The sequence below is a fragment of the Bemisia tabaci genome, chromosome 2 (assembly GCF_918797505.1).
Source record: "Bemisia tabaci chromosome 2, PGI_BMITA_v3".
Taxonomy (NCBI): Eukaryota; Metazoa; Arthropoda; class Insecta; order Hemiptera; family Aleyrodidae; genus Bemisia; species Bemisia tabaci.
In genome coordinates this window covers 70,731,837-70,758,400 of record NC_092794.1, presented here as the reverse complement: position 1 = coordinate 70,758,400, position 26,564 = coordinate 70,731,837, and the positions used below count along the sequence as shown (strand labels likewise).

The 26,564-nt window shown below is 43.2% G+C and overlaps 1 protein-coding gene across 3 annotated transcripts in view; it reads left to right on the top strand.

Annotated features, from left to right (window-relative positions):
- The window catches only part of Eip74EF (Ecdysone-induced protein E74), a 307,203-nt gene that overhangs the window by 207,892 nt on the left and 72,747 nt on the right, over positions 1-26,564 (top strand). The window contains exon 1 of one of the 3 annotated variants that reach the window (XM_072296183.1): positions 12,907-13,809. The exons of the other annotated variants lie outside the window; for them this stretch is intronic. Coding sequence (XP_072152284.1) covers positions 13,554-13,809 — 256 coding nt within the window. The 5' untranslated portion in view covers positions 12,907-13,553. Of the gene's footprint in view, positions 1-12,906; positions 13,810-26,564 lie in introns of those variants that run through there. 3 annotated transcript variants of the gene reach the window in all.

The following is a 26,564-nucleotide window of genomic DNA, read 5'->3' as shown; positions in this document are numbered from 1 at the left end:
ATAAGCAAAGAAAACTACATTTTGAGTCATTTTGCATTACATTAATTTATGGCGTCCGCCTTTTTTGGGTCCTAAGGGCTCCATTCAGCCTAAGATGGCTGGGCCAATCAGAGGTGGTAACCCCAGTGGCCATACTCTCTCAATATAGGTACTCTACACAATCGGAGACAATAAGCGAATTTTCGCGACTGGATTCGGTTACTTCTTAAGACGCATGACTGCTGGATCAAAGTTGAAATTGGACCAATCAGAATCGAGTATCTGATTCCTAATCAAATCCTGAAGGAAACGATTCAACTCCTGGACTAGGTTCTAAAAAGCGCGGCAATTGGACGTATTTATGCTAGAAGGAACTATGTGCAAGGAAAGATGGTGTGTGCTCCTGGAAGCCGGGTAAGAAACAATGCAAAAGTGGATTTAGTTCCTTTTGAGAAAATGGAAAAGCGGGATTTGACATTAAATGAAAAGGAACTGAGCGCTAGCTCGTGAGCCGTGGGCATGTGACAAGAGCCTTGTGGACCGCGTCGTTGATCGTCGTGCCTCTCATCGTTGTCGCTGACGTCACTGGCGCTTTATATTTCCCATTCATTCTTATGGCCCGACCACTAACGAGCACACCCCATCTCTCCACTTCCACATGGTTCCATTCAGCATAAATACGTTCAATAATTGTCCAATGCACTCAGTGCAATACAACTTATTCAACGATATAGAATATCGTGCAAATCATACAAATGCGCAAAAATGTGGGCGCTTAAGTTCGACCGATCATCAACGAAAATACGCTCAAAAACGCAACGGTCGCGGTCTAGTCAACTTCTGAGTCAACGATTTTTGCGAATCCCTAGAAGCATCACTTCTTGCGGCGCGGCGCACAGTGGATCGAGTCAATTAGACAGCTCGGACATGAATTTTTTTACTGAAACTGCAAATTTTTAAGTTCATCTTGTCACATTTTAAACTTTAAGGGGTGATTCTTGAAGAAAATTTCACAAGGAAACCAATGGTCTCACTTTTAGAACTTCAAAGTTTTGTATAAACGGAGTTATGAGCGTGTAAAGTCTCCACATATTGTCCGACTTCTCCGTGTGACTCGATCCACTGTGCGGCGCTTGTAATTGAATTACACCCCTAAAAACATCTTCGAGAATCTCGACTCGGATTAGAGCGGTCTTGTTAACAAACAGGTAATCTGCAGCGAAGGTTCCCGTAGCATCTTAAGATATGGACATTTCGTCAGGGAAACCTTTCAAGTCTCCGAGAAAATTTTTCCTTCCTTCTTTGATTATTCCTCAGAGTTTAAGACAGAGACAAGAGACCCTCCATTTGCCTCTTGGCGACAGGTGGAAACTTTTACTTTCGGGGATTCAACACTTCCTCATGGACATGGACAATTATAAGGGAGCAACAATCATCACTCTTTTTTTGGCTATTGATCTACAGTGGTGGGTTGTGTCATGGGTTTGAATGGAGAGAAAACTATGTTGCCAATTTGCCGTATCCGCCAGTGGGAGGACCACGATAAATGATGACGCTTTTGACACCCTCAGTCTCCCCTAAAATCTATTGTATGCATAATTTTGTTCGTCTCAAGATCACGGAAAATATGGCGTGCGTGGGCAAGACTGAAATCCTGCTACTTACTGTCGCGTCGAGGCGACCTAAAAACGAGAAAATGTGTTAGAAAAGCTTTGTCATAGGAGTATGTTTCCGTTTAGAGATAAGGTGAAAATGAGATAACTGGACGCAACACAATGAGGAAAACAAAGATACGAGGCACGCGCGCATTAAACTGAAATGGGGGGGGGGGAGTGGGGACCCACGGGGGGAACTCAGCATAAAATCTTCCTAGTCCTCTACAGAGTATCTATCTAGGGAGAGTATTTCGAAATATGGAGCTCTTAAAGCTCATAAGGGTGGCCAATCCTCTAATACGGAGAACGGAGAACGCGGTAAAACAATGTCGCTGTCAATCTTGAGATTCCACTATCATATCACCGAGTATGTCCATAGATGAGCGTTCTTCCGGAAAACTGAGTGAATTTAGGCACAAACTAAGTCAAGTACGTGCTTCACAAATGATGAGGATCGGAACTCAGCAGTTATCAGTTTGTCTGAATTGTTCAAATGGATTTGATATACAAATCTGGACAAATATAACTCGAATTCACGAAATTTCAGCCGTTGAGCGATAACTATTGACTCTCATATTTGGCGGCCAAAAGTAGCATGTGATTTCGGCCCAAGAGCTCCATGGCCTAACGTCAAAATCACTCTTAGTTGGCGGAGTACACAAAAAACCCTGCACTTTTTGATTGGAAATTGCCGCAATCAGGGATCATTCTGATGGTCATACGAAGTCTTTTTAGAAGGAGATGTACTTTGGGGTCCGTGCAGGAACCTTAGCACGGCAGAGTTGACCTGAATTCTGGGAGGAAACTAGGAGAGCGGACAGCGGGCGCCGCGAGCATCCTGGTCGCAAGGGCTCGGCCGCCGAAGAAGTGCAGAGCGGTAACCGTCGACGCAGAAAAAGGGCAGCAGGAACGAATGCTAATTAACGAATAAAAAATGAAAGCTAAACGCGCGCGGGAAAAGTGGTCTCATCTGGCCTTAGCTCGGAGCCGGACTCAGGAGTTTCTTCTCGAGCAGAGGCGCGCACCAGTCAGTCCAGCAGTCCGCCGATAGTAAAAGTGCTACCGCGGCCCCTCCCCTCCGGTGCCTACACACCACTTAAAGCCCTGCGCCGCGCCGCGAATAACAGGTTGATCGAGATAGATAGATAAGCTAACTACTGGACTTGCATGGCAATTTTCCTCGCGAAAGCCCTCGGCTAAGAGCTTGATGAGAGCATGGAAGTGGACGGTTGCCAGACTGAGTGACAGAATGGACCAACTTTGTCCGAGTCAGCGATTGAGTGAGCGTGTGTTGTGGAGGTCGTCGACCCGAGAAGTGTCATCTAAGTGGGTGTGGGTGGTCCCATTTAGGTCATTTTAGGTCATTTTAGGTCATTAGGTCATGACCATTTTAGGTCACACTTATGACCATCACTTATGTCTCCAATTTTAGGCGAATTTCAGCTTCAACGGGGTGGATTTGACCCAACGTAATCTTAGTCTGAAATCGGAGGCTGGTTTTGAAAATTATAGGGGGGTAAGACAAAAACTAATTTCAGAGGGAAATATAATGATGGAAACTCAAGCTGCATTTCCACTTTTACTTTTCTACCAGAGGCTAGACATATTGCTTTTTTCTTTCTTTTTCATTTTTCTCGTGTGCTGACCATGGGCGGTCTGTCCAGAGGTGCTAGGGTGCCTCAACACCCTAAAAATTCTGACGGTAGAGACTTGTTTTATTGTTAAACTTTTTTTATTCGCTTTATTGACAATCTTCGAATTCCAGAAAAAGCATGTTCTTTTAGAGGGCTATTTTGAAACCAGGCATGATTGATCATACCAGAGAGAAAGAAAACCACAAAGAAAAATCAACCCCTCTACCACCAAAACAGAGATTGGCGCTTACGTGATTCGGAAAATACTCGGTCCGATTCAAAAAGAGTCGTTTGAGATCTCTTGTCAGTAAGACTATTAATATCAGAGACAAGAGGCCCTCCACTAGTATCTTGACAATGGTGGAAGCTTTTACTTTCGGGACTTGAACATTTACCTGTTCACCTACCTACTTCGTTGATGGTTGTTGGCAGTTTCGTTTTGCAGGCGAACCGAAGTTTGGGAAACTTGTTTGGCTCATGACATCGCCCGGAGCTCATCATTCACCATGTGGGTGGGTCAACAGCCGAAAAAAAGAGTGATGGCTGTTGCTCCCTTTTAATTGTCCATATAAGGAAGTGTTGAATCCCCGAAAGTAAAAGCTTCCACCTGTCGCCAATAGGCCAGTGGAGGGTCTACTGTCTCTGATTAATATTTACCCCGTCCGTAATGGCGGAAGGCCGTAAACTGGCAACGCCTAGGCAAGCGCCGGGTTTCATTTTCTAGCCGCACACGTCACGTAGCGCCGGAAGGGAGGGAGCGCAGGGGATCGGCTTCACTCTCATCAAAAACTTCACTTTCTGCCGGCCGTTCTTGTTCTGATTACGAGTCTCCATTACCGAGTGGTCTTGTTTTCGTTCGGTCAGCGCAGCCGCCAACGCCGGCTCGCTCGCCATCGGGGGCCCTTTGTGACCTAAATCCGGCCGGCGGCAGCAGCGGCGACGACGGCGAGAAACCGGCCGTTTAGTTTATGGCCCTTTCGATCAGGATTTGCGGGCTCCGCCGCTGGAAGTCGACGACGCGGTGACGGACGGAGAGGTTTCCGAGGTTGTTTATGCACCCGAGTGACGTCCATGATTTACCGTGACCGGGCATCGACTGCCCGGCTGAAGAAAGTCATGCTAATTCAATTAGGAGAAGCGAGATTTCCTGTTGAAAGTCGCCCGCTCGGCCAACTCCGGCGCCGACTCCTCATACCCTCGTTGAGTTTGAGATTGACACCCGGCCCGGAGAAAATACAGGAGGTGATGCCCACTCAGGGATTTGCACTCGCTAACGACTTGACACCGGACTCATAGAATATCATCAATAGTTGGCACGTTGCCGAGAGGAGTTGAGGGTGCTGAAGCCCCTACAGCCTTCTACCACCCCCGAAGACGAGAGGGAAATGGCTCGCCCAAGCCCCCCCCCCCCCCCTTACCTGGCCGACTAAGCCTCCCTTGCCACAAACAAGATCCTACATACCTGATTAGAGGCGCTGCGTGCTCACCATTCAACTACAAAAAGTCAAGTAAAAAATAGCTATGGATCTGCAGAATATGGGATCAAACGATTAAGTAAAATATCTCTAAAGTAGGGACAAAAGTGCAATTTGAAAATGTCCGCAGCCGCGCGATTATGGAATTTTTTCCGCCGTGCTTTCGTTTTCATTTATGAGACATTTTTCTTCAAAATTTGATCTGAAACTCTATATACACTCATCTGCACCTCCGTGTAATCCCTAGATTAAGTTGTTAGTTTACCATGTACCTTCCTCTTGTGCATTAGAGTTTTTACAAAGTATCTGAAAAAAAAACTCATAATTAAGTAATCTTTCGTCGCTCCTCTGATGTACACGGAGGGAAAACCTCGTGCGTGGGACCAGAAGTTTAGGTCATAATTATGGATCTCTGAAGTTTTCGGATTGAGCATCTGAACACTTTAGGTCTAGCTGTTGAGGTTTGGATCACACATCTAAAACTCCAGTTCTTACATCTGAAGTACTTCAGATTTGAGAACCGAAGTTTTTCGGATGTGAGAACCGAAGTTTTTCGGATGTGAGAACCGAAGTTGTTCGGATGTGAGAACCGAAGTACTTCAGATGTAAGAACTGAAGTTTCAGACGTGTGATCCCAACCTCAGCAGCTGGACCTAAAGTGTTCAGATGCTCAATCCGAAAACTTCAGAGATCCATATGACCTAAACTTCGGGTCCCACGCACGAAGTTTTTTTCTCCGTGTAAGAGCGTATTTCGAGGCCTGTTGTCCATCTAACTGAATGTTTTCCATGGCTCATGCGTAAATAGAGATATAGAGATACGCCCCTACGCCAAAGGAGCAACGATTTGAGCAAACGAGTCGCTAGTGAGACGGCGGGGCTCTTGGGCCCTCAAAATTAAAACGCTTTATTTACCCGCGTCGGCTCGGAGGGAGGGTCGGGGGCTGCGCCGCGCGGGCCGCACCGCACGTCGCGCGTGGCAGCCAGCGCGGTGAATAATGAATAAACTCAGCGGGCCCGCCAAACCGTGCGTGCGAATCCGCGGTCCAGCCGGGAGTTGGGCTGTTTACTCGCCCGACTTGGCAAGGCTGCAGCGGAGTAGCCGCGAATGAACGCTCGAGAAACAAATGAATAGACATTTTAATATGGCCCAGTTGTAAAAAAAACTAGGACACCGCCTTCGTCCGACGCGCGCTCGTCCGTTGCCAATTCGCCGTGCGAACCCTCCGCCAATACTGCCGCGCTAACGAAAAACGCCGTATGAACCTTCAGGCGTTGCCAAATTTCCGTTTACAGCACACGATTTTCCTGGTAAACTTATGAATTTTTTTCTTCCAATTTTTCAGATAATGTTGTTTGCAATTTCACCTAAAGTTCCTGAAACTTTCAAGAAAAAATATTCTTGACTTTCCTCGAAAATAAACAGTTTATTGAAGGAAATTTGGCAACTCTTGAATGTTCATACGGCGTTCTTCCTTGGCACGGCGGAATACGAAGTGAACAAAATTCCTACTTCCCGCCCTGGAATCCCGTATTTCCGTAGAGATTCAAGCCGAGAAACAGAGAGTGAAAAGATTTTCAGAACCATGAAATCCACTCATCATAGTTGTGTCTTCTATCTTTACCTGCAAATGAGTCCTGCAGACTCTTAAAAAATTTGCCAAGAGGAAATACTCTTGATTCAATCGTATTTTTGCTCGAATCAAATTGAAATTTGCTTAAAATTGGGGTCTAGGATCTCGATTCAAACAAAAATCCGATTGAGTCGATAATATTTTTCCTTGTCAAATTTTTGAAGAGTTTGGACAACTGATCCAAGAGACTTTTTTCAGTGCATTTATAATTGAGAACGCGATTATGTGAATATTTATTTTAATATTAAAAAGCGTAAAATGATGTTCATTTTTTAGAAGTTTTCGTAATTCCCACGAAAAAATGTTTTTGATTATTCGCACTACACTACGGGGTACATTTACAGTTACAGAAAGGCGAGGCTAGAAAACACCCTTACCGCCCATGGAAATGGGAGCTGAGACTAGGTATTCATAGTAAAATAACGACGAGGTTGTCTTTTTTACCAGAAAAGAGGATTCGTACCTCTTAATCAAAAAGGTGGCCAAGCAAGGAAAATCCGATAGGGTTTAGGACAAAAATTTAGCCTGTAAAGCTCATATTAGTCTTTGTAAACTGTAAAAGCAACAAATCATTGCTGAATGCCTCCAATAAATCGGCATCGGCGATCGGCATGTAACATACATTAGTGCCTACAAGACTGCACGAATACTTCACGCATTGCATCAAACACAGTGCGGTCATTGCGGTCAGCGTGAAACGGATAGCGCCTACAAGAATGCATGAATACTTCACGCATTGCGGCAAACACAGCGCGATCAGCGTGAAACGCATAGCGCCTACAAGACTGCGTGAATACTTCGCGCATTGCGCCAAACACGGTGCGGTTTGCGCGGCGCGGCGGCGGAAGTTAAAATCATTACTCCACATTTATGTTTATTCTTTCATAATATTTTTGTTCATTTCTTATGAATGGAAGGCCTTGTCCACCCAGAGATAGGTTTACGGAAATTAACTTTTGCTAGTAGTGTTGACAGGGTTTTCCCAAAAAATGTGTCCAACACAAGTTAACGCGTCTTCTGCATCCTTCTCCCGCTAGCACGTTCACTTGATGGTTTTTATTGATGTTTCAAAACAAATGTTGATAACAAAACATTGATGTTATAAAACGAATGAGAAGGGGGCGGCAAAATACAGGCGGCCCATGGGCGGCAATTAGGTAAATCCGGCCCTGGCCTGTGTTAGAGTTAATTTGGGTCTCCTCCCTTTGTGTACCTGGAGTTAAAGTTCCATGTCTGACGTCGACATGCCGTTGCTTCGCGTCGGTGTGAAAGGTCCACCATGGATCACTCGATATCCCTCCCCCTTTCCTCTACCACTATGATACGTACACACGCACAACTATTGCCAACGCGCCTACACGTGATTAGCTTGTGAATTTCACTTGGAGAGCGTTTGCGAAAATGTCATCAAGCTGCCCTAGATTTTAATTCTAACTTGTAGGCTGGAAGATAAGCGTTGTAGGAAACGCACAGTTGACATCCGAACCCGTTTTGGCAAGGAAGAGTGACTTCTGGACTAAAAATGCTTTTGCCTGAATAAATATCTTCATTCTTCATTGGATAAGAAATAGAACTCCGCGAAATGAAAGTGAAGCTCCAGCCACGCTCTTCAGTCAACACTGATTGTGTGCGAGGCTGGCCTTTGACCGTATGACCGTCCTGTTCGCCTTCATTTAACGGAGTAGGTAAAAAGGGCTCCCAGGAGTTAGAATAGTGGTATCCGTTTGATTGCATCATCATTCCATCGCAACGCTCTCCAGCTGACTGACAGCGAGAGGAGCTGAGCGGGACCAATTCGCCTTCAACTAACGGGGTAGGCAAAAGGGGCTCTTAGGAGTTGGAATAATGGTATCAATCATCATCGCATCTTTTTCCCAACGCAACGCCCACCTAGTGACTGATTATGAGGGGGTCTTTTCAGTGTTCTGCGGGATACAGTTTGGATCCCAACAGTTACCCCGACGGGCACCAACCATCCGTGCGGTGAGCCCCGAAAACGAGGATCGGGCTCACAATATAATACGCATTCATCGAACTGGATTTTTACAATCTACCAATCTGGCGCGAAAAACGCCTGAGAGGAGGCTGTTTCTTTCTTCATTCTTCGCATCATTTCCTGGTGGACGGGGGCACGGCCGGCCCTGCCCTGCCGCCCCACATGCCGCCCACGGGCACCTCGGTGGAGTCGGAGGCCTCTTCGGGTCCAGGAAAACGCGCGGCAATCCGTGCAAATTACCCGCGAAACTGGTCACTCACACCAGGACCCGAGGACGCCCCCGTGCCCTGGGCTTCCCGCTTTCCGCGCGGCGCGGGCTGAAGACCTGGCTGACCTTGGCGAGGTTGTCACCGTCCAGACCGCGCGACGGATGTCACCGCCACCTGCCGCCGCCGCGCGCCGCGCGTCCAACCGCCACTCCTCGCGTAGCTGTCGAGTGTCGGAAAAAAATCATCGCACCGACTATGTAAATGCCTGCTGAAATCGGGAATTCGTTGACAGCCGACAACCCTCCCGCATTGTTGATACAGGCACCCAGTTCGCGTTGATTCGCGCGAATATAGACGCCGCAATAATCTCGCCGCTAGAAAATTCGAAATCCGAACCTCGCTAGTGCGGATTTTCCGTGATTTTGTGAGTTTTCTAGGAAAAATAGAGACACCAGCAATACCATGCCGTCGTAGGAACATTGCCAAATTGCCTTTCTATAAAAAAAAAATATCACACGGAAAAAGAGTGTCAGGGGTTATCCCCTAAAATTGTGGTGCTTTCCAAATTTTTTGGATTGTATGAGCATTTCCAATTAATTGTGGTACTGCGACTCAAGTTACCGTAGTGGGGTAGCACACAGTTAAAAAACATACCCTCGTGTTAGGTTAGGTTGTCTTCATGGTCGAATAGAACAAATATAGAAATCCCCGTGGAGGAAAGGCGTTCTTACTTTTGGTGAGGACTTGTGCATGCACCTAATTATCTGTGGAATAATGTCTGACCGAAAACTGATACGCAGACATGTTTCTAATCATAATTCGATCATTTAACTGCATTTAAGGCCCTAATCTCCACTCGTAAAGATGATTCTAAAGTCATCATACTGAGATGATATATTTTTAATTATTTTTTGCGAGGACAATTTTCGCTCGAAATGACAGCTTTGAGTCACTTAGAACATTCATAAATCATATATTGCAAAATCGTAAAAGTCTGATAAGTTGTTTACCGAGGCGACAGTTATACAAACTGATAAGATAGTTATCAGCAGACAAATGAGTCCTTGCATGTCTGTCTTGGACCTCTGTCTGTTCCGGGTTTTAAAGTTGACCAATTCGCTTTAATTTGTCCACTGCGACGAATTCCTTGAATTATTGTTCAATTCATTTAGCTCTCATTTACCGCATTTTTAAGAGTTCATCAACCACTTAATATGCGAACACGATGGGCTCATTAATAATAAACGCTCAAAACACATTAAGTATTCCCTGTATAAGATCTCCAGTGGATCGCAGATGGAGACCACTGGATATCGATCTAAAAAAATGCACAGGTGTGTTCAGATTATTTAACGGTGTACAAGTGTACCTACGGTTTTGCCATTGCAACTATCGAAAATTTCATTTGCCAGAGTCAAAGTAACGAACGTGCGAAGCTGAGTTACCAACATTCTGGTAACTGGCTGAAAGTAAAATTCGGTTCACGAAATCGAAAATTTGGTCGTGTGAATTTCTCTCCCTTGCACTTCCATCGTTTTAAACACACTCAGTATGCGTGTGTTTCAAAATCGAATCATGCTCAACTCAGACAATAAAAAAAAACATTGTAGGCGATAACTGCTTTTTTTGTTTTGTGTTGTATACGTTTTTTCCAGGAGGAAAACTGTAAATTGCGCCTCGGGTTGAAGTGTCTGCGCTATTACAAAATCCGATACGGGAGGATGACGGATTAGTATTCGTGATGAGGAATTTCAACAGTGAAGTTACATAGGAGTAGTTCTGAATCTTCATTTCGTGCAACGTGATCTGTGTGAGCGGATTCTAAGACAAGAAACCGTTCCGCTGGTTAAACATGCTTTTAATTTCCCTCATGTTGAATTCCGGCAGGTTATGCTCGGTCGTCAGATGGAGTTAAAAATGATTTTGTACGGACATCTTTTCTTCGCGTTTCATGTCTACTGTGTGAGCCTTAGAGCAGACAATCACAATCTATGGTGGAGGTTGTGGCTTGCGTAACGCCCTGCCAAAAATATTTGAGCTGAATTGTGGCAAACTTATACCTGGCGAGCTCGACCGATGCTCCGTTCAAAAACTTATAATCACCTCGTTTAAGGAAATAAAACAAAGAAACGAAATATTGCCATGATTTCTCCTTTAGGTACAAAAATCCGAACTTCGTGCTAAAATATTGCACCAATTTTTAGTGTGTGCACCTTTTTGCAGGATTATACTCCATTTTAATACCTAGCTTTCCTTTGAAAATGATTTTCAAATGCTAACTACTGTGTCATTACATTAGAGATGAAAAGCAGCATCAATCATTCAGAAATAAAAATAAAAAATGTATTTCTAAAGGTAAATACTTTCATCAATCGGAAGTAAATATTGTTCAAGGACTTTGATATTTATGCAGGGTGAAAGGGAAACTTAAAATTTTTGGTGGGTGCTTTCATCTTTTATGAAATACAAGGTATGCATTTTTCCGGTGCATTGTTGTGCTCATCTGAATTCAGGCATTTTCAGACCGCTACAGTGAGCAGGCCATGCAATAAATTGAAGTCATTGGAACTGTATTAAAACTTTTCCTCGTAGGGCCGGCCGATTTGGCATTATCACAGATGCTGAAAATGAGAGATTGATGCCCGAGATCGGCAATTAGGAAATTTGCAACGGAGTGAGGCATGCTTTATTGCTGTCTGATCAGTCTCAAATTACTCAATTTAATGCCCGCAAAGTCTGTCTTCGTTGCCCGCTAAATACGCCCAATGACTACGTTTAATTGTCTCCATGATAAGTGCTTGATTTACATCAATCCGAGGAAAAAATCTGAAAATTGCGACGCATAATTAAGCGAAGTCTGAGTCGATTGCAAATCGATAAATCACCAAATTTCACGAACAGATTGTTGTCGGTATTGACATGTTGGGAGCTAAAATGACGAATTTTCACTGATTGGCGCGTGAGCTTCGTTCCTTAACAATGATTACTACCTAACTGTATAAAATTTAGACTTATGTGGACGTGTCTTTTTTTGTTGCAGGTAAAATTTTAAACTTCCAAAATCAGCATGTCATCTGAATAATTACAATACGTTACGTACGTATCACTGATATATGTGCTCGGAATGACACGTGAGTTACAATTCGTAAATTTAGAACTCCTGGTTTTTGTTTTCGATGGAAATTACAGTGTAGGTATACCTAATGCAGTAGGGCTAGATCTACGCTGTAAAATAAAACAGTATTGTTAGTATATGAAGGTCTACGACTAAATTCAGGATTTCTCTCCTGCATTGTGGACGGCGCCAAGGAACGTTAAACGTATTTTTCTTTTTTGAACCTAAAATAGTTAATCGCACCCACGATAATTAGAGTTTTAGTTTTCATGATCTCCTGAAACTGTAAAATCACCTGATCCGTAAACTGATAACATTGAACAGCAAATGCAAACTTGCAATCCGAATGTGAAATTCAGATGAAAACTGTGAATCAATTGATGGATTAAGATTCACTACCGTACTTTTCTTTTCCGTAATTTAAATGAAGCCAATTACGTGAAGGAAGAGAGCATGAGGTGTAATTCCAGCAATCCTTAGTCCATGCTGAATTAAAAGTATACTTATTATCAGTAAGTAGAGTTTGTTGTACAAACTTAAATGGATAAATATAAAAAAACGTTAGACTTTTTAAATCAATTACATGACCAGCCAAGCATGTTAATATACCCAAAAAATAAAACAGAAATATAAATTGTCCACTTAAACACTAATTGCATCTGTGCTCTACCGCAAGAGCCGCGGGCAGATCTCACATTTCGCCTGCAAAATTGAGCGTATGCAACCCGGCCCACCGCGGAGTTCAAATAGTTGTATGTTGGGTTCGAACCTAACTTCGAATATTGCTGCATTGTTTTACGCTCCGCGCATTATTCAAATGCCGAGTTTATCTTCCGTAAGGCACCTTAGTTGGTTTACATTATTATTGGTATATATTTAGACGATAATAATGTGGTAAAGGCCAAAGGAGGCCGGTGCAAAGCGAGGACGAAAGTGAAGTTGACTTGGTCAACGGCATAGAGCCGCGAGGCGCCGGGCGGCGCGGCGCGCGGAGCGATTAAAATGCCGGAGATTTCTAGCGCAAGGGGGGAAAAATTTGAAAAGTGAAAACATTGGCGAGCAAGTTACTAGATGGAGATAGTAAAAGTGCAAGAGGAACTGCGGGTTTGTGATGGAATGATGGTCGGGTTGAGGCGGGAACGAAACGCGGCGGTCGGGAAAGGAAGACGCGAGCGCGGGAACACCCGAGTTTAACCGAAGTAAGGCGATGTGTCACTGGGCCAGCGTTGTTCAGTCAGTGAGCGATCGTTGGCGAAGATATCAAGTGCTCGGCGGGACGCAGTGCTGTCTTCTCATCGGCGGACTCGACGTGTTGCATTTTGTTTATTTGCCGGTGATTTCGAATTCGCGCAGTTTTCAAAGGCTCTCGGATCCTTTAGTGACCACCGCTTTTCATTGGTTTCCCAACGTGTAGCTCTCGTTTTTCCAGATTACTTCGCAGATTTTCTCGCCCTCGTGCCGCCTTTGTGATTTTCCTCGTTCGAGGTTAGACGCAAGTGCTCTTCCCCAAGGAATTTCGCCGTTTTTCCAAGTTGACAACACCATGGATTACTTTTGTGATTAAGTGTGTTCTTCGCCGATTCTTACGGTTTGCCTCCGATTACCGGAACAATATCTCTCTGATCTCTCCCCCGTGTTTTTAGTTGTAATTATGAAATTCAAAGATCTTTGTTTTGATTCTTGCAAACAAAATAATAACAAATGCACTGTCGCGAAAGTTATCAAATAGTTGATTTGCGCGAAGTTGGTTTTGTGTTGGATTACCCCCAAATGGATGTGCAGTGATTTAGATAGTTGATTCGAATATTGTTACTTTTACTCTTTTTTAAAGTTGTATATTTTGTTCTCGAATTCGCAATGGAATCCAAAACGATCTCAAAAGATTCGGACGTGTCGCTCAAAATGAAACTCGAACCTATTTGTGAAATTAGTGCCGATGATAAGTGGGACTACCCCCTTAACAAAAGTGAGGATAATTTGCCATTAGACCTTAGTACATCAAATTCAAAGTGCAACAAAGTTGATTATTCTACGGACGACTCCGAGGAATTCTCCGACAATGGACAAGGACCAAACTGCAAAGCTTACAAGAAATCTTTGATGAAAAGATACTGTGAGTCACATGATTCCATCTCTAACTTTTAAACCTATAAACTGATTCTCATGGAGATTTAAGTCGATTTTTCTTTTCTTTTTTTTTAACTTATCACTTACTTATGCTTGATTTTTTTCTTTTTGTAATACATTAAGTACATGCGTACCCGCATGGCCGTTGTCGGAAAAGAACTTTTATTCGACCTTTTGGGGGCTCCAGTCAGTCTCCAAGGGCAGACCATGGAGACACACGGATGAAAGTTTGAGTGCACGAACATGCATGTTGTTTCCCTTGTTATTTAATGGTGCATGTAAAGCCTTCATTATTTTCAGCAACTAAATATTCAGTGCAGCCGAGTGTTTCCCTGAAAAATCACGAATATACGCATGCCGATGTTTTATGGCTTTTCAGCCGGTTTTAGCGCGTGATCAATTGAACCAAGTCTTCACTGACCATCTTGCGACTTACCGTTCCCTTTCGAATTTTTCTTTCTTCCAGACACAAAAATGTTTAAGTTTCCGCCATCACGTTGTTGCTACAGTAAAACACTAACCCTTACTTAGAGCTAAACAATTTATTTTCTAATCGCACGCTTTCCCTCTTCGAAAATGATTCTTTTATAAATACAATTTTTTTTTTTTTTTTTTTTTTTTTTTTTTTAAAGAACTGAAGGGTATCACGGATAAAAGAGTACAGTATCACTATTTCGAGAAAAATCAATCGGAGGTCCTAAAATTTTGCAAAAAATAATCGGTCTCTGTCAAAACGGAAAATGGGCGTTAATGCTCACTATTTTTTAAAATTATTCCGAGACGAGTTTTACTGCATATGGCTAGTATCTCAAGATTCCAATTGAATGCCTGAAACTAACGAGGAACACTTTTCTGAGGGATCCCTGAAGTATTGCACCCTCAATCTATTCTGAACCGAAGCGCTAGACTCTTAAGGTCATTTCGGAGGAAGTTATTTTGACATTCTTGCACTTCTGCAGGACCTTTCTGCTGTGCCAAGGAATAACGCCGTATGAGCATTCGAGAGTTTCCAAATTTCCGTCATTAAAATGTTTGTTTTTGAGGATCTGAATAATTTTCCTCGAAATGTTCAGGAGCTTAATATGAAATTGCGAACAAAATTATCCGAAAATTGGAATAAAAATGTTTACAAATTTTCCCATAAATTATTGATTTACCAAAATAAATTTGGCAACGCCTCAAGGTTCATACGGCGTTTTTCCTTAGCAAAGCAGCTTTATCCTGGACCGCATAGGATGCTCAGTTGCACTCCTCACCTAACCCTAGGAACGTATTGATACTTGGTGAACGACGACGCAGTCAGTACCCCGAAAAGGCACCCAATTGGACGTATTTCTTCCAAACAGAACTATGTGCATTATGACGTGAGCCCTGTTATGCTTATATTCTTATGGGCCTCAGGGCTCATGTCTTCATGCACATAGTTCCGTTTGGCAGGAATACGTCCGATTCAGGTGAGACTCGGAGCCACCGGCATAGTTTTTCCAGTAATAATGGTTTCATTTCAACCCATTCGGTAAACTCCGAACAGACCCCCAAACAAACGAAAAGTACGAGATGGAAGCGAGAGAAGCGAGGTGTTAACTTCCTTTCAAACGAGAGAGACGAGGCGTTCCCAAGTAGCCTCCGGGGCACTGATCTAACAGCTTTTATTAAACACCGAAAAACAGTTACATGTAGATGATGCAAAGAGGATAGGATCCTATATAGGTCAGGCCTCAATTGTCACCTTCCAACCCGAGGACCGAAAAAACAAAAGTGAGGCCAGATGCAGTTTGTTTGTGCCCCGTAATGCTTCTTCAGCTAGTTTACTGTGATTGTCGATTCAGGACCAGAAGGGAGGTTCGTGGGAAAGTAGGTCACCGTGGCTGCTAGGCCCCGGAGAAAGTCTCTGGCCTTTGTGGAGGAACAGGTAAAAAAGAAATGCCTCCCCCCCCTTCCCACCCTGGCCCAAGGAGCCCGCTCACCCTCTGGTTCCGAAGCAGGGTGCCCTCCGCCTCTCACCCCGTGTCTTATGATCCAGTTGACCTTCATTCTTCTTCCTCCCTTTTTTTTCCTCATGTACACGTACGGGGTGATACTAATCAACCCCGACTCGAGATCCTTTTTTTTCCGTTTCGCGTGAAGAAGGGTAGATTTCTTCCTTTTTTTCTGATAATCCAATCTTTTTACTGTTATGTTACCTAGATTCCGAAATCGGGCGTTTTTGCGGATTTTATACACTCCCCCGACCCCTCCGATCCATCCCTCACCGACCCTTTTCTTCCTGGCCTTTCTCTTCGATACCGAAATAATAACTCTTGACATCCAGAGATTACCTTTCTCCGGGTATCTGCAGTGTTTTGCCCTTTCCTTCTGTTTCGAAATTCCCTGCCATGTCGAATAACTTCCCCCTTCTCCCTTTTTTGCACGGTGTTTCTCGCCGGCTGAAGTAATGATCTCGTCGAAATCCTATCGTAAATGAGGCCCTTCGGGGCTTTGGCATCGGCGGAAATTCTTTGTTATCCCGTGAAAAAACGATTTTCCTCCCTTAGAACCGCGCAAGTTCTCTCTATCGGAAGTTGGCCTCCAAGCGTACCAATTCTCATGCCTCGACGAGAGATTAGCTCTCGAATCAAGAGAGTTTCTGCCCGACATGAGTAAGCATCTTTTCCTCTTGTAAGAGAGATTCATTCTTTGCGGTAAATTCGAAAATATCTGCCTAGATCAAGTCGCCTTCGCGAAGGAACTTGAGGAATATTTTTACTAATGCATGCACTGAAAAAAAACATCTCTTTGTATTTACTAAGAAAATGGTAAAATTACCAAGAATTCAGGGTTCTATTTGATCCCAGTTTTTTCTTGATAAAATTACCGTTTATGGAATTGGTAATTTTACCGAGAAATCCCGGTAAAATTATTGACTTTCTCGGTAATTTTACTGATTCCCGGTAAAAACGCCAATATTTTTTATCAACTGTGGTAGAGTTACCGAGATCAAATAGCAAAGTTACCGGGAATTGATTACCAATAAAAATGGTTTTCTTATCTGAAAAAAACAGTAAAAATACCGGTTTTTAGGTAAGCTTACCCGTCCGTCTTGGTAAAATTACCAACAATTGGTAAAAAAAAAGTGAGATGGTAAAGGTACCAACGGACCTTGGTAAAAACGCCGAGAGTTTTTTTTTTTTCAGTGAACTTGAGGAATATTTTGACTAATGCATGGAGTTGGAAGCAGGGCTTTGAATTAGGTCAAGACTTGACCACAATCGAGAGGGAAAAGAAAGGAAATGTTCCTTCCTCCTCGGCAAGAGACTTTGCGGTGGTTGAGCAAGTTCCATTCGGCGGAGGCGCGCGAGTCCGCGCAGGGACAACTCGAAAACCATTAATCAGAAAATAATGGTAAATTACATGGATCTCTTTGCAGGGCCCCCTGCTCCGGGAGTCGGTTTTGCTGCAGAGAAAGCAGATGCAGTTACCTACATGCTCCGAAGGGAAATTTCTTGCCGCGGAATTACCCGGCCTCGAGTAAAATGATGTTTATAAAAGTGAAGCTTATAGCTCGGCTGGGAGCTTACTTTCTTCGCGGCTTTCGTGCCGCGTCTCGCGACTTTACATAAATAGATGGAGTCCATTTCGAGCCCCACTTACGCCCTTTATGCATTCAGCGGTGTAATGTCACTCGCTGTCCAATCTCGTCATCGATTAGGGACTCCATAAAATGAAATGGTGTATTAAAATCATCTTGTCGATAGATATGTAGAGAGCAACGGGATCATAATTGGACGTATTTATGCTAAAAAGAACTATGTGCATAGGGATTGCGTGTGACATAGTTTCTTTTAGTGTAAGTAAATACGTCTAATTGTTTCTGTCATGTAAATGACTGACTAGATTTACCCCTTGCATTTAAAGTGGCCGCGTGACATAAAATTCGCATAAATGCTATTACAAATATTTTATTACCTATGTCTACATCTGTGAATATTTTCCCTCTCTTTTCTATTTTTTGGGCCTAATAATAATCTGAAAATGTGATGTCATCGAGTATAATTATCACCGACCAGAGAAAGAATGAGAGTTTATGAAATTTTAAAATGCTGTTTCAAATAAGCTAGGTATGAGGATCAAAATCTGCCGGGACTCGAAGGAAAGAACGTCGCCAATGGTCTGACTTTATTAATTGTTGTCATTGTATTTTATGGTATCTACCTTTCCTTTTGTTTGGAGACCTGCCAGAAGACAACTTCAGATCGAAAAATTACGAAAGTTCCTTTGTTTTTTGGATATTTCGGGAACACCCCCCCCCCTCCCTTCCTCCTCTTTTAATTGAAGGTGAACGGGTATAGGCAAAATTTTGAGTTCATGATGTGTCACGTTCGCCCACGTCCGAAGGGAAATTTGGCTTCGTGACAGGGAATGACCGACAGAGACCAAGAGGCATGGGAAAAAAGAGGCCGGGTTTTTGGGCCACGAAACAAGCAGTCCAATCGGGGAAGACGGAAATTCGAACGTCCTAATAATTCCCCTTAATCGATGAAGATTTCCACGCTTGAAGATGATCTGTTGTACTACCGAAATACATCTGTACCACGAAGTCTTCAGTCAAGTAAACATGGAAGAGGAAATTCTACGCATCTCTAGCGAAAGCAAAACCCCTCAGAGGTTCAAGGCCTTAGTTTCGTGATATGAGTCACATTTTACGAGGTGAACAGCAGTCATTGGCTTTGACATAAGAAAAAAATACTTATTGAAAGTAAGCTCTGGGGAAAATATTCTGGTACTCAAATATTTGATTATTGCCTATTAATCTCCGTGAAATAAAATATGCCTTCGTGGAAAGTCTATCGAGAGTGCGTTCCACACTGTTCCCTTATTTCTTCCACCTGCATTAAGTTCAAGCCGCGAGGAATCAAAAAGTCGGAATGACAATCCCTGAACTAGATTGATCGAGACTTTTCGATTTTGTGCCGTTTTTGCCGTTCGCTGTCGGCCTATCTTTCCTCTCCTAACGCACCGTTGAAAGCAATTGTGTCCATCTCACTCATTAGTAAAACGCAATCAGTCTCGGGAGAAATTGGGGCGGATCGCGGTACACCGTTGCTAAATAGTCATGAAAATCCCGAATTTCACCCCAATCCGAACAAAGCACCGCATTCACTCCGGCAGCCCAGTCGCTGGATATAGGGCAAATCAGTGTGCCTTAGTGAAAGTGTCGAGACCAATCAGAAACAAAAGAAGAAACTTCTGAAGGGTAGTTGGTGCTTTGTTTCTTCCTTTTCGACTGCTGACATTATTTTTTACAGCATTGTCCGATTGTCAAAACATTACGGCACGATTGTTCCTCTTTTTGGTCGTGGCTGATTTACGGAGAGCCCTGAAAGACTCGGACACCCGGCATTTAGAATTTGGAGCGTTAAGTGGGCCAAATTCTTGAACCCTCCTCCCTTTCTTCTCAATTTCTTTTAGAGAGGGAAAATAAAGAACTCTCGGTGCACATAAGAGATTATTCCCGATTTCTAATGGGTCACGTAAAATGCACGAATCAGTCGAAGAATTTAACCTACCTCGGTAGAGACATTCTACACTGTTAAAAATCTAGGAGTGAAATTTGGTGCCGGAGTCTAAAGAGCGCCTGAAAACCCCGTGTGATATGAATGCGAAGTGAAATTAGCGCCTTAAAACCTATGACACTCCGCAAAAAGAGTGGATTCCACTCCGTAATAGTGCAAGTCACTCCATGAGAAAAATAGGTTCCGCCAAACATTCATAGGTATCACTCAGGGTTTTGGCACAGAATTTCAATCCAAAATTCTAACAGTGTAACTGTAACTAGTTGCGCATGACATTTGAATTTGAGTGTTACGTATAGTGATTTTGATGAAATCTTGGTTCGTGTATGCAAGGATGCGAACCTTCAAAATTCAGGAGCATATTTGGATTGCATTTTGCAAAAAGGAACCACTAGCATTGCAATGTTGCTAAGATTGTGCAACTTCTTTTGTCTTGGAGGAAAACCCGATTATCCATTAATAGTTTCTATTTTACTCGCTAAAAACTGTAAATTTAAGACAAAAATTACCATCTAAATTTCATAGTTTTTCACGATTTCCGCAATTTTATTGCAAAAGGTGAAGTTGCACAACCTTAGCATCATTGCAATGCTAGTGGTTCCTTTTTGCAAAATGCAATCCATTTTATCCTATGTAATAACTCGTGCCAAGTTTTCCCTCGAAGTACTTCAGTTTGCCAGCCCCTTCCAAAACGCATGTCAGAGGTCAGACGAGTAGCGCAAAATGAAACGCCGCAGCTTTTTCCGCGTTTTAGGGCAAAAAATGATTAATGGGGGAAAACAGAAAACATTATATTCTTGGATGCCCGGTAAATCGGCGAATAATAGGCTCGTTTACCTTCCTCCCCAACAGATGTCCCTCTTATGCAAAACTTTTTTTTAGAGGCTGAGGGGATGTCGCGACAGTGACGAACGCAAAAAGTAGTGTTTATCACAAGAACTCCCCTCCCCTATTCGTGTGCCTAATTTGTATAATATTCATGACCGGTGACGGTGACCCTGCGGCCTCTTGTGTTACGCGTTTTTTTTTTCCTTTATCTTTTTTCCTCTCTTCTATTCTATTATCGGCCACACGCATGTTTGACCGCGGGCTCCCAGCAATGATTAAAAAAAATTGGGCTATGCCCTCGGTCGAATTGTCTTTTTTCTCGCTAAACTGATCACCGTATGTCCACCGTTTGTAACGTCAAACGTCTGTTTTGCCCATACACCAAAGAAAAATCAGGGGTGCCGAAAATTTGGAAGGGGGGGACATTTTGAGGGGTCAAAAGTCGGAAATCAAAGAAAAACGCCACTTTTTTAGATTGGTGGGAAATTTTGCGGAAAACTGATGAGAAAAATGTGGGCGCTTGGAAGATTCTGTACTCCAGAGAAAAATAACGATTGTCCGAATTTTATTACGATAGAAACTATGATAGTCCAATACATTATCACTCCCTATGCTTAAAAGCTCCTAATTTTTAAATCTTCAAACAATTAATAATTATCCAAAACTGGTCATAATTCTATCTATCATTTGGCTTTATTTGTCTCTATTTTTACCGGTAAAAAACGCGTTTGAGCGCTGTAGGCCCGCATGATCTTACAAGCGGAAGAAAAAATTCAAGTCAAATTCGGCAGAACCGGTTGTAATACACGAGGATCCTCAAGAGCAACCGAGTTTTCGGACGGAAGACGTCGAGCGGGTCCGAAAACGAAGCGGAGAAATTGTCCGGACATTGTCACTGAGTAGGTCACTTTTTACGCCGGCCGAGGATCGAAAGTAAGACACTGCCGCGGCCGCCCGACTTTACCCAAAGAGCCCGCTTTAATTATTTTCGATGAAACGGCCGCGTAACGAGTTCGAAACGCGGAAATGGCTCTTTGTGAATCCCCAGCGCCCCGCTCTCAAAAATCCGCCGCCCGAATTCGCGAAACAGGAACAAATAAAAAACATAAAATAAAAAAACAGCGCATCCATCATCCGCTTTCTGTCGTAAATCAACACATCGAAACCGGGAGCATCCGAAAAAAAGGTCCTTTGTACTGCACCAGGAAGGACCTTGACCAAAACTAGGTTTTGATGTGTCTATCCACACTCGGATGAGCCCTCGATCGAACACGGTGAACCATCCTCGCGGTTCTTTTCGATGTCCGAAACTGGAGCAGTGGTGAGTGTTCGGCCCGGGAGGGACACAATGCCTGGAAGAAGACAAACATTTCATTTTAAAAAAAGAAAAAGGTCTGGAAAAGGAAACATTCGAAATGCTGAATGGGGGAAAAAGTGACACTTTCTGAGTCGAGGCCTCGTTGTTTGAAGGACCTTTCCGCTATTTTCTCCTCTCCCTCTGTCCTCTGTCCGGCCTAAGCATTTTTGTGTTGTTCTGGGGGAAAGCCAGGGGTTCTTTTCATCCCTTGTGTGCGGAAATGAGTTGGCAGAACCGAGGTTTCGTCCCGGCCACTGGGTCATCCAAGCCCCGATATTCCTTCTGATGATTTGTTGAGTTTTTGAGAGGTGCGTCAACCTGCGGTCTCCGCGATTATTACATATTCCTAGATCCTAAAATGCATCACAAATGAACAAGTAGAAAAAAGAACTTGCGAATATATTGAGTCCCACGTTTTAAATCTCCCTCTCGGATTTCTTTTTCTGCGCTGCGGTTCGTCATCTTTTTGCAAGTCCAAAACAGGACCCTAGGGGGCGTCTCACTTGTTGCAATTGAATCAGGACCTCAGCTCTATAATAGCATCTCTTTTTCCCGTGCAGCATTTCCGTGTTTGCAAAATCTCCTCGAAGAAACCTTTGCTTAATTTGCAGAAACACGAACTGGACGAATTTCTCCGTAAATGCGGCAACGCTGTTTATTAGGAGGTAAATTTGCCAGTCCGACAAATCACGAATGCGCTTACCTATTTTTTGTCCCCATTTTTGCGTGTTTCCCTTTTTTTGCGGAGGATGGGCACTGGAAAAGGGCGTGGCTCGCTGTACCCCTCTCCAGTCCAGTGGCGTCATCCGAAAAGGCACACAAGTCCCCCGCCCCCCTTCCCGTACCTTTAAGGCTTGAACATGCAACCTTTTTTAAACTTTCGTCAATTTTCGTCGAGTTTTCCTCATATTTCCTGGACTAAAACGGAAAATTCAATCCCGTCCAAACAAATTTTATTGTGTCCCGTGTATGATCTGCGAGTATTCAATGAAGGATACCTACATTATTATTGAAACGGCGCGTGAAGCTTTGTAAGAGGGAGTTTTGAAAATATTTACCGCGTCGTTGTCTCGAGAAGGGAAAGATACACCTTTTTATGTATGAGTCAAGTGGCGTCGCGGGTTGTTGGGCCTGGCGTGCAGCGTCGGTCGGTCGTGGCGTTGAGAGCCAAACGAAAGCGAACGGGCGTCCCCCTTGCCCCCCGACGCCCCCCGACGCCGGGACGCGCCGCAGTCCGCTGCAAATGTGGCCTTGATTCAGTACATCGGAAGGTTCACGGTCGGACCCCCCTGACCCCCCCTCGGCCCCCCCCCGCCGCGCCGCGCTCCGCGATGCCGTCCCGCCCTCCTCGCCATATCGATTTACATTCACATAACCTGCTGTATCACCTCTCAAATTTTCATACTATTTATTCGTCAGGCCCTTGTGCTGTTATGTTTTATTTTTCCTTCTTTTCCCCGTCCGCCTTCCCCACCTGCTTTGGTTTTCCCTCCTTTAATCTCGAATAATTTCTCGAGTTCGCCTGCTCCTCTTCCTTTTTTTCTCCGCCGTTTCACTTTCCTGGTCTTCGGCGCCGGCCGCGTTGCCGTGTCGCGATCCTGTTGCCACTTTCCCTCTTATTCTCGACAATCTCCCGTGATTCCCCGTCGTGGAAAATGTAGAAATATGAGGGAAGATAGGGAAAAATATGCTTCTGAAAGACGTAAGAGAGAAGAAATAAGTGTCTGCACCCTATATTTAACGCTTGCACCTAGATAATTTCAACAGCTTCCCATAGAAGTTTCCGCATTTTGTAAGTATTGTAGCCATGTTAAGACTTAAGACTTCGAGATCGATTACTGAAAAACTAGCATCGAAACCGGAAGTTGTCCAAAAAATAAAACTGAGGTCCTCTCGGATAGTGGGAACCATCGGCACCCCATATTTGCACGAGAAAACAATAACCTAAATTAAATTTATATATCCAAGCCCTTCGTTTTCAATTGTCGTTTTTTTATGATCGAAACGGTGAGGAGGGGGGGGGGGCAAGAGGTGTCAAAGAAAAATTAATTGAACTTTTGAAGAGCGGTGATATTAACGTTAATTTGCTGTACTTAGAGTATTTTCATAAAAAGTTGGTGTTTCTTTACACCTACATTTTTACTTTTTTTAATGCCCTCGTGAGGACTTGGAAGTCAAGTGTGTCCGGCTTTTAAGCTCGTAGCATTCAGGTGTCGAGTTTGCAAATACTACGGAATACTGAGACTCGTGACGTATTTTAAAGTGAGAATGTATTCGTAAGTTGAACGCCTTGCAGTATCTGCATTCGACGTAATCGACGCCCCCAATTCATCTCTACAGACGTTTCTTTGTTTATCTCGGTGTGTTCGAAGAATGCTTCCGAGTTTCTCATTATCAACTTTCAAAAGTTGCAAAAATCCTGGAGGAGATGGCAACTCCAATACCCGCCTCCTCCTTGCTTTACATGCTCATTCTTTCGTTTGTTTATGTGCAGCGGCTATTTTTAACTCGCGAATTCTGTGTACCTCTCCTCTCATCCCGTGACGAATTCCTGAAAATGCGTCGAGCGGATTGCATAGGCGCACGGTGGATCGAGTCAATCAGAGAGGTCTGACAGAAAATTTTTCACTAAAACTGCAAATTATGATGTTTATTTCGTCACATTTCAAATTTTCAATGGTGTCTCTAGCAGAAAATTTCACGAGGAAACCAATGGAGCCAATTTTAGAGCCTCAAAATTTTGTATACACGGAGTTATAAGCTTTTAAAGTTTCCAAATTTTGTCCGACCTCTGGTATCGACTCGATCCATTGTGAGGCGTTAGTCAGTTGGACATTCTGCGAAATCTTTTTTTCCTCTGACGGCAATTTTTGTCTTCGATTTTTGAGTGGATCTTGTTAATTGAGCTTTGCATATTGAACAGAGCGAAGCGCAAATAATATTTTGCTTGACTAGCAGCCTGACCAATGCATTTCTAGCTCGTATTCCTTGTATACGGACTGTTAACTTGAGACCTAACGATGAACAGTACCGAGTGATTTTTAAATCATCTGCAAGCTTTTCACGTGTAATGGAGAGTGCACATTGCTTTTAGAACTCGGTAACCGTAAGAGGAAGGAGCTTGAAAAATTTTTTTATCACACGTACTCAAGATTATGTTGTTTAACGAGGCCCTTGAAAATGTCTCAAAAATTCTGAATTTATGTAGTTATATGTGTTTGTTTTAATTTTCCCCTCTACGTATTTTAAATTTTCCTCATTTACATTACTCGTGCAGGCCAATTTGTTATTTTTGAATGGTTTTTAATGAAGCACGTAAGTGCTGCAGCCTTTGCCGTTAAAAAAAAAAAAAAAAAAAAAAAAAAAAAAAAAAAAAAAAAAAAAAAAAAAAAACACTCGCACGCAACAGCCTCTCAGGATACCTTTCAATATTATTGAACACTCAGCGCCGTTTTCATGATGTAGCGCAGTCATTTTCTGAGGAGGCAATCAAAATTTAGCATCTGTGCTCGTTTCTGATCGAACAGACTCTTTTCCTCGTCTGTTATCACTAGAGCATCGCGTAAGCAGTTCAATGCGCGTCTTCGTCCAATTAATTTGCACGGCAATATAACGTCGCTTCGTTTAAGCACGCGAATTCAGTACGTTTGAAGAGGCTACGACTTGGGAATGGAATTCGTCGAATCCCAGTCCTATTGGCGTAAGTATGGGACTGATAGCGTCTTGACCTCGCAGTTTTATTCTCAACTTTCACAGTCGGTTTTCAACAGTGGCGTGGCGTGCTATCCGATATATCGATTGATCGGCCTTTTAAATCTACAGGAAAAGGGTCGATAGAAAGGTGTTCGCAACGAACACCTCATTAATCGATCCTTTATTACAGCTTCAAATGGGGAAATATCGATAGTCGATCATTCCGTAAGATTTTTCCTCCTCGTTTCGATTCTCAAATTGATGACTTGGTTCTCTTTTCATCTCGCCTTGCCGTATACTACCATGCTAAGGAAAAACACCGTACGAGCCTTTAGGCGTTGCCAAATTTCCTTCGATAAATCGCGAATTTTAGGGAATATTTATGAACATTTTTCTTCCGACTTTTCAGAGAATTTCGATGGTACCTAATTTGATGCAAATATAAAAATTTCATGGAAAAATATTGATAACTTTCTTCAAAAATAAACATTTCATCGGAAGGAAATTTGGCAACTCTCGAATGTTCATACGGAGTTTTTCCTTAGCACGACAGGATAAGCAGGTGTATATTTTCTACATTTAATCCTAATTCGGCATCGTCCTTGTCTGCGTGCTCTCCTGAAATAATCGGCGCCCGGGAATCTACTCTGGGGTTGCTTCGAGCAGCGGTTCCGTGTTATTCGGCTCTTTTCCTGTTTTTCAAAGTGAGAGATGTTTAAGTCGCTTTTCTCTTAGATGCGAACCGGTTGGCGGAAAAATTCGCTCCGTACTGCAGGACTTTTAATTGTGATACTTGGTTTCGCACTTTAGCCATCACTGGGAATAATAGTCTCTTGAATGCGAAGTCCAGACTCATCAGTAATTTGACAATTCACTGGGGAAAAAAACATATTGGATCTAGAGTCCAGACTCTTGAAAACATTGACAAGAAAAAGGACTCTGGATTCAATCAGATTTAAGCTTAAATCAAAAGGAAATCCGCTCAAATTAAGAGGCTTGGTTCTTGAATTAAGCTTAAATCTGATCGAATAAAGAGTTTTATTTCTTGTCGATGTTTTTAAGAGTCTGGACTCTAGATCCAATGTGTTTTTTTTTTTCCAGTGTTTAAAATATTATCGATCAATCGGATTTTTTCCTTGAATCGAGAGAAAAATCTCCCAATTTAATCAGGGATTCAAGCAAAAATCCGATTGAATCATGAGTATTTTTTCTGGTCAAATTTTTCAAGAGTCTGGACTCTGCATCCAAGAGGCTCTTTTCCATTGGTCGGTATACTGAAGAGATTTACGGGGAAAAACGACACATCTCCCG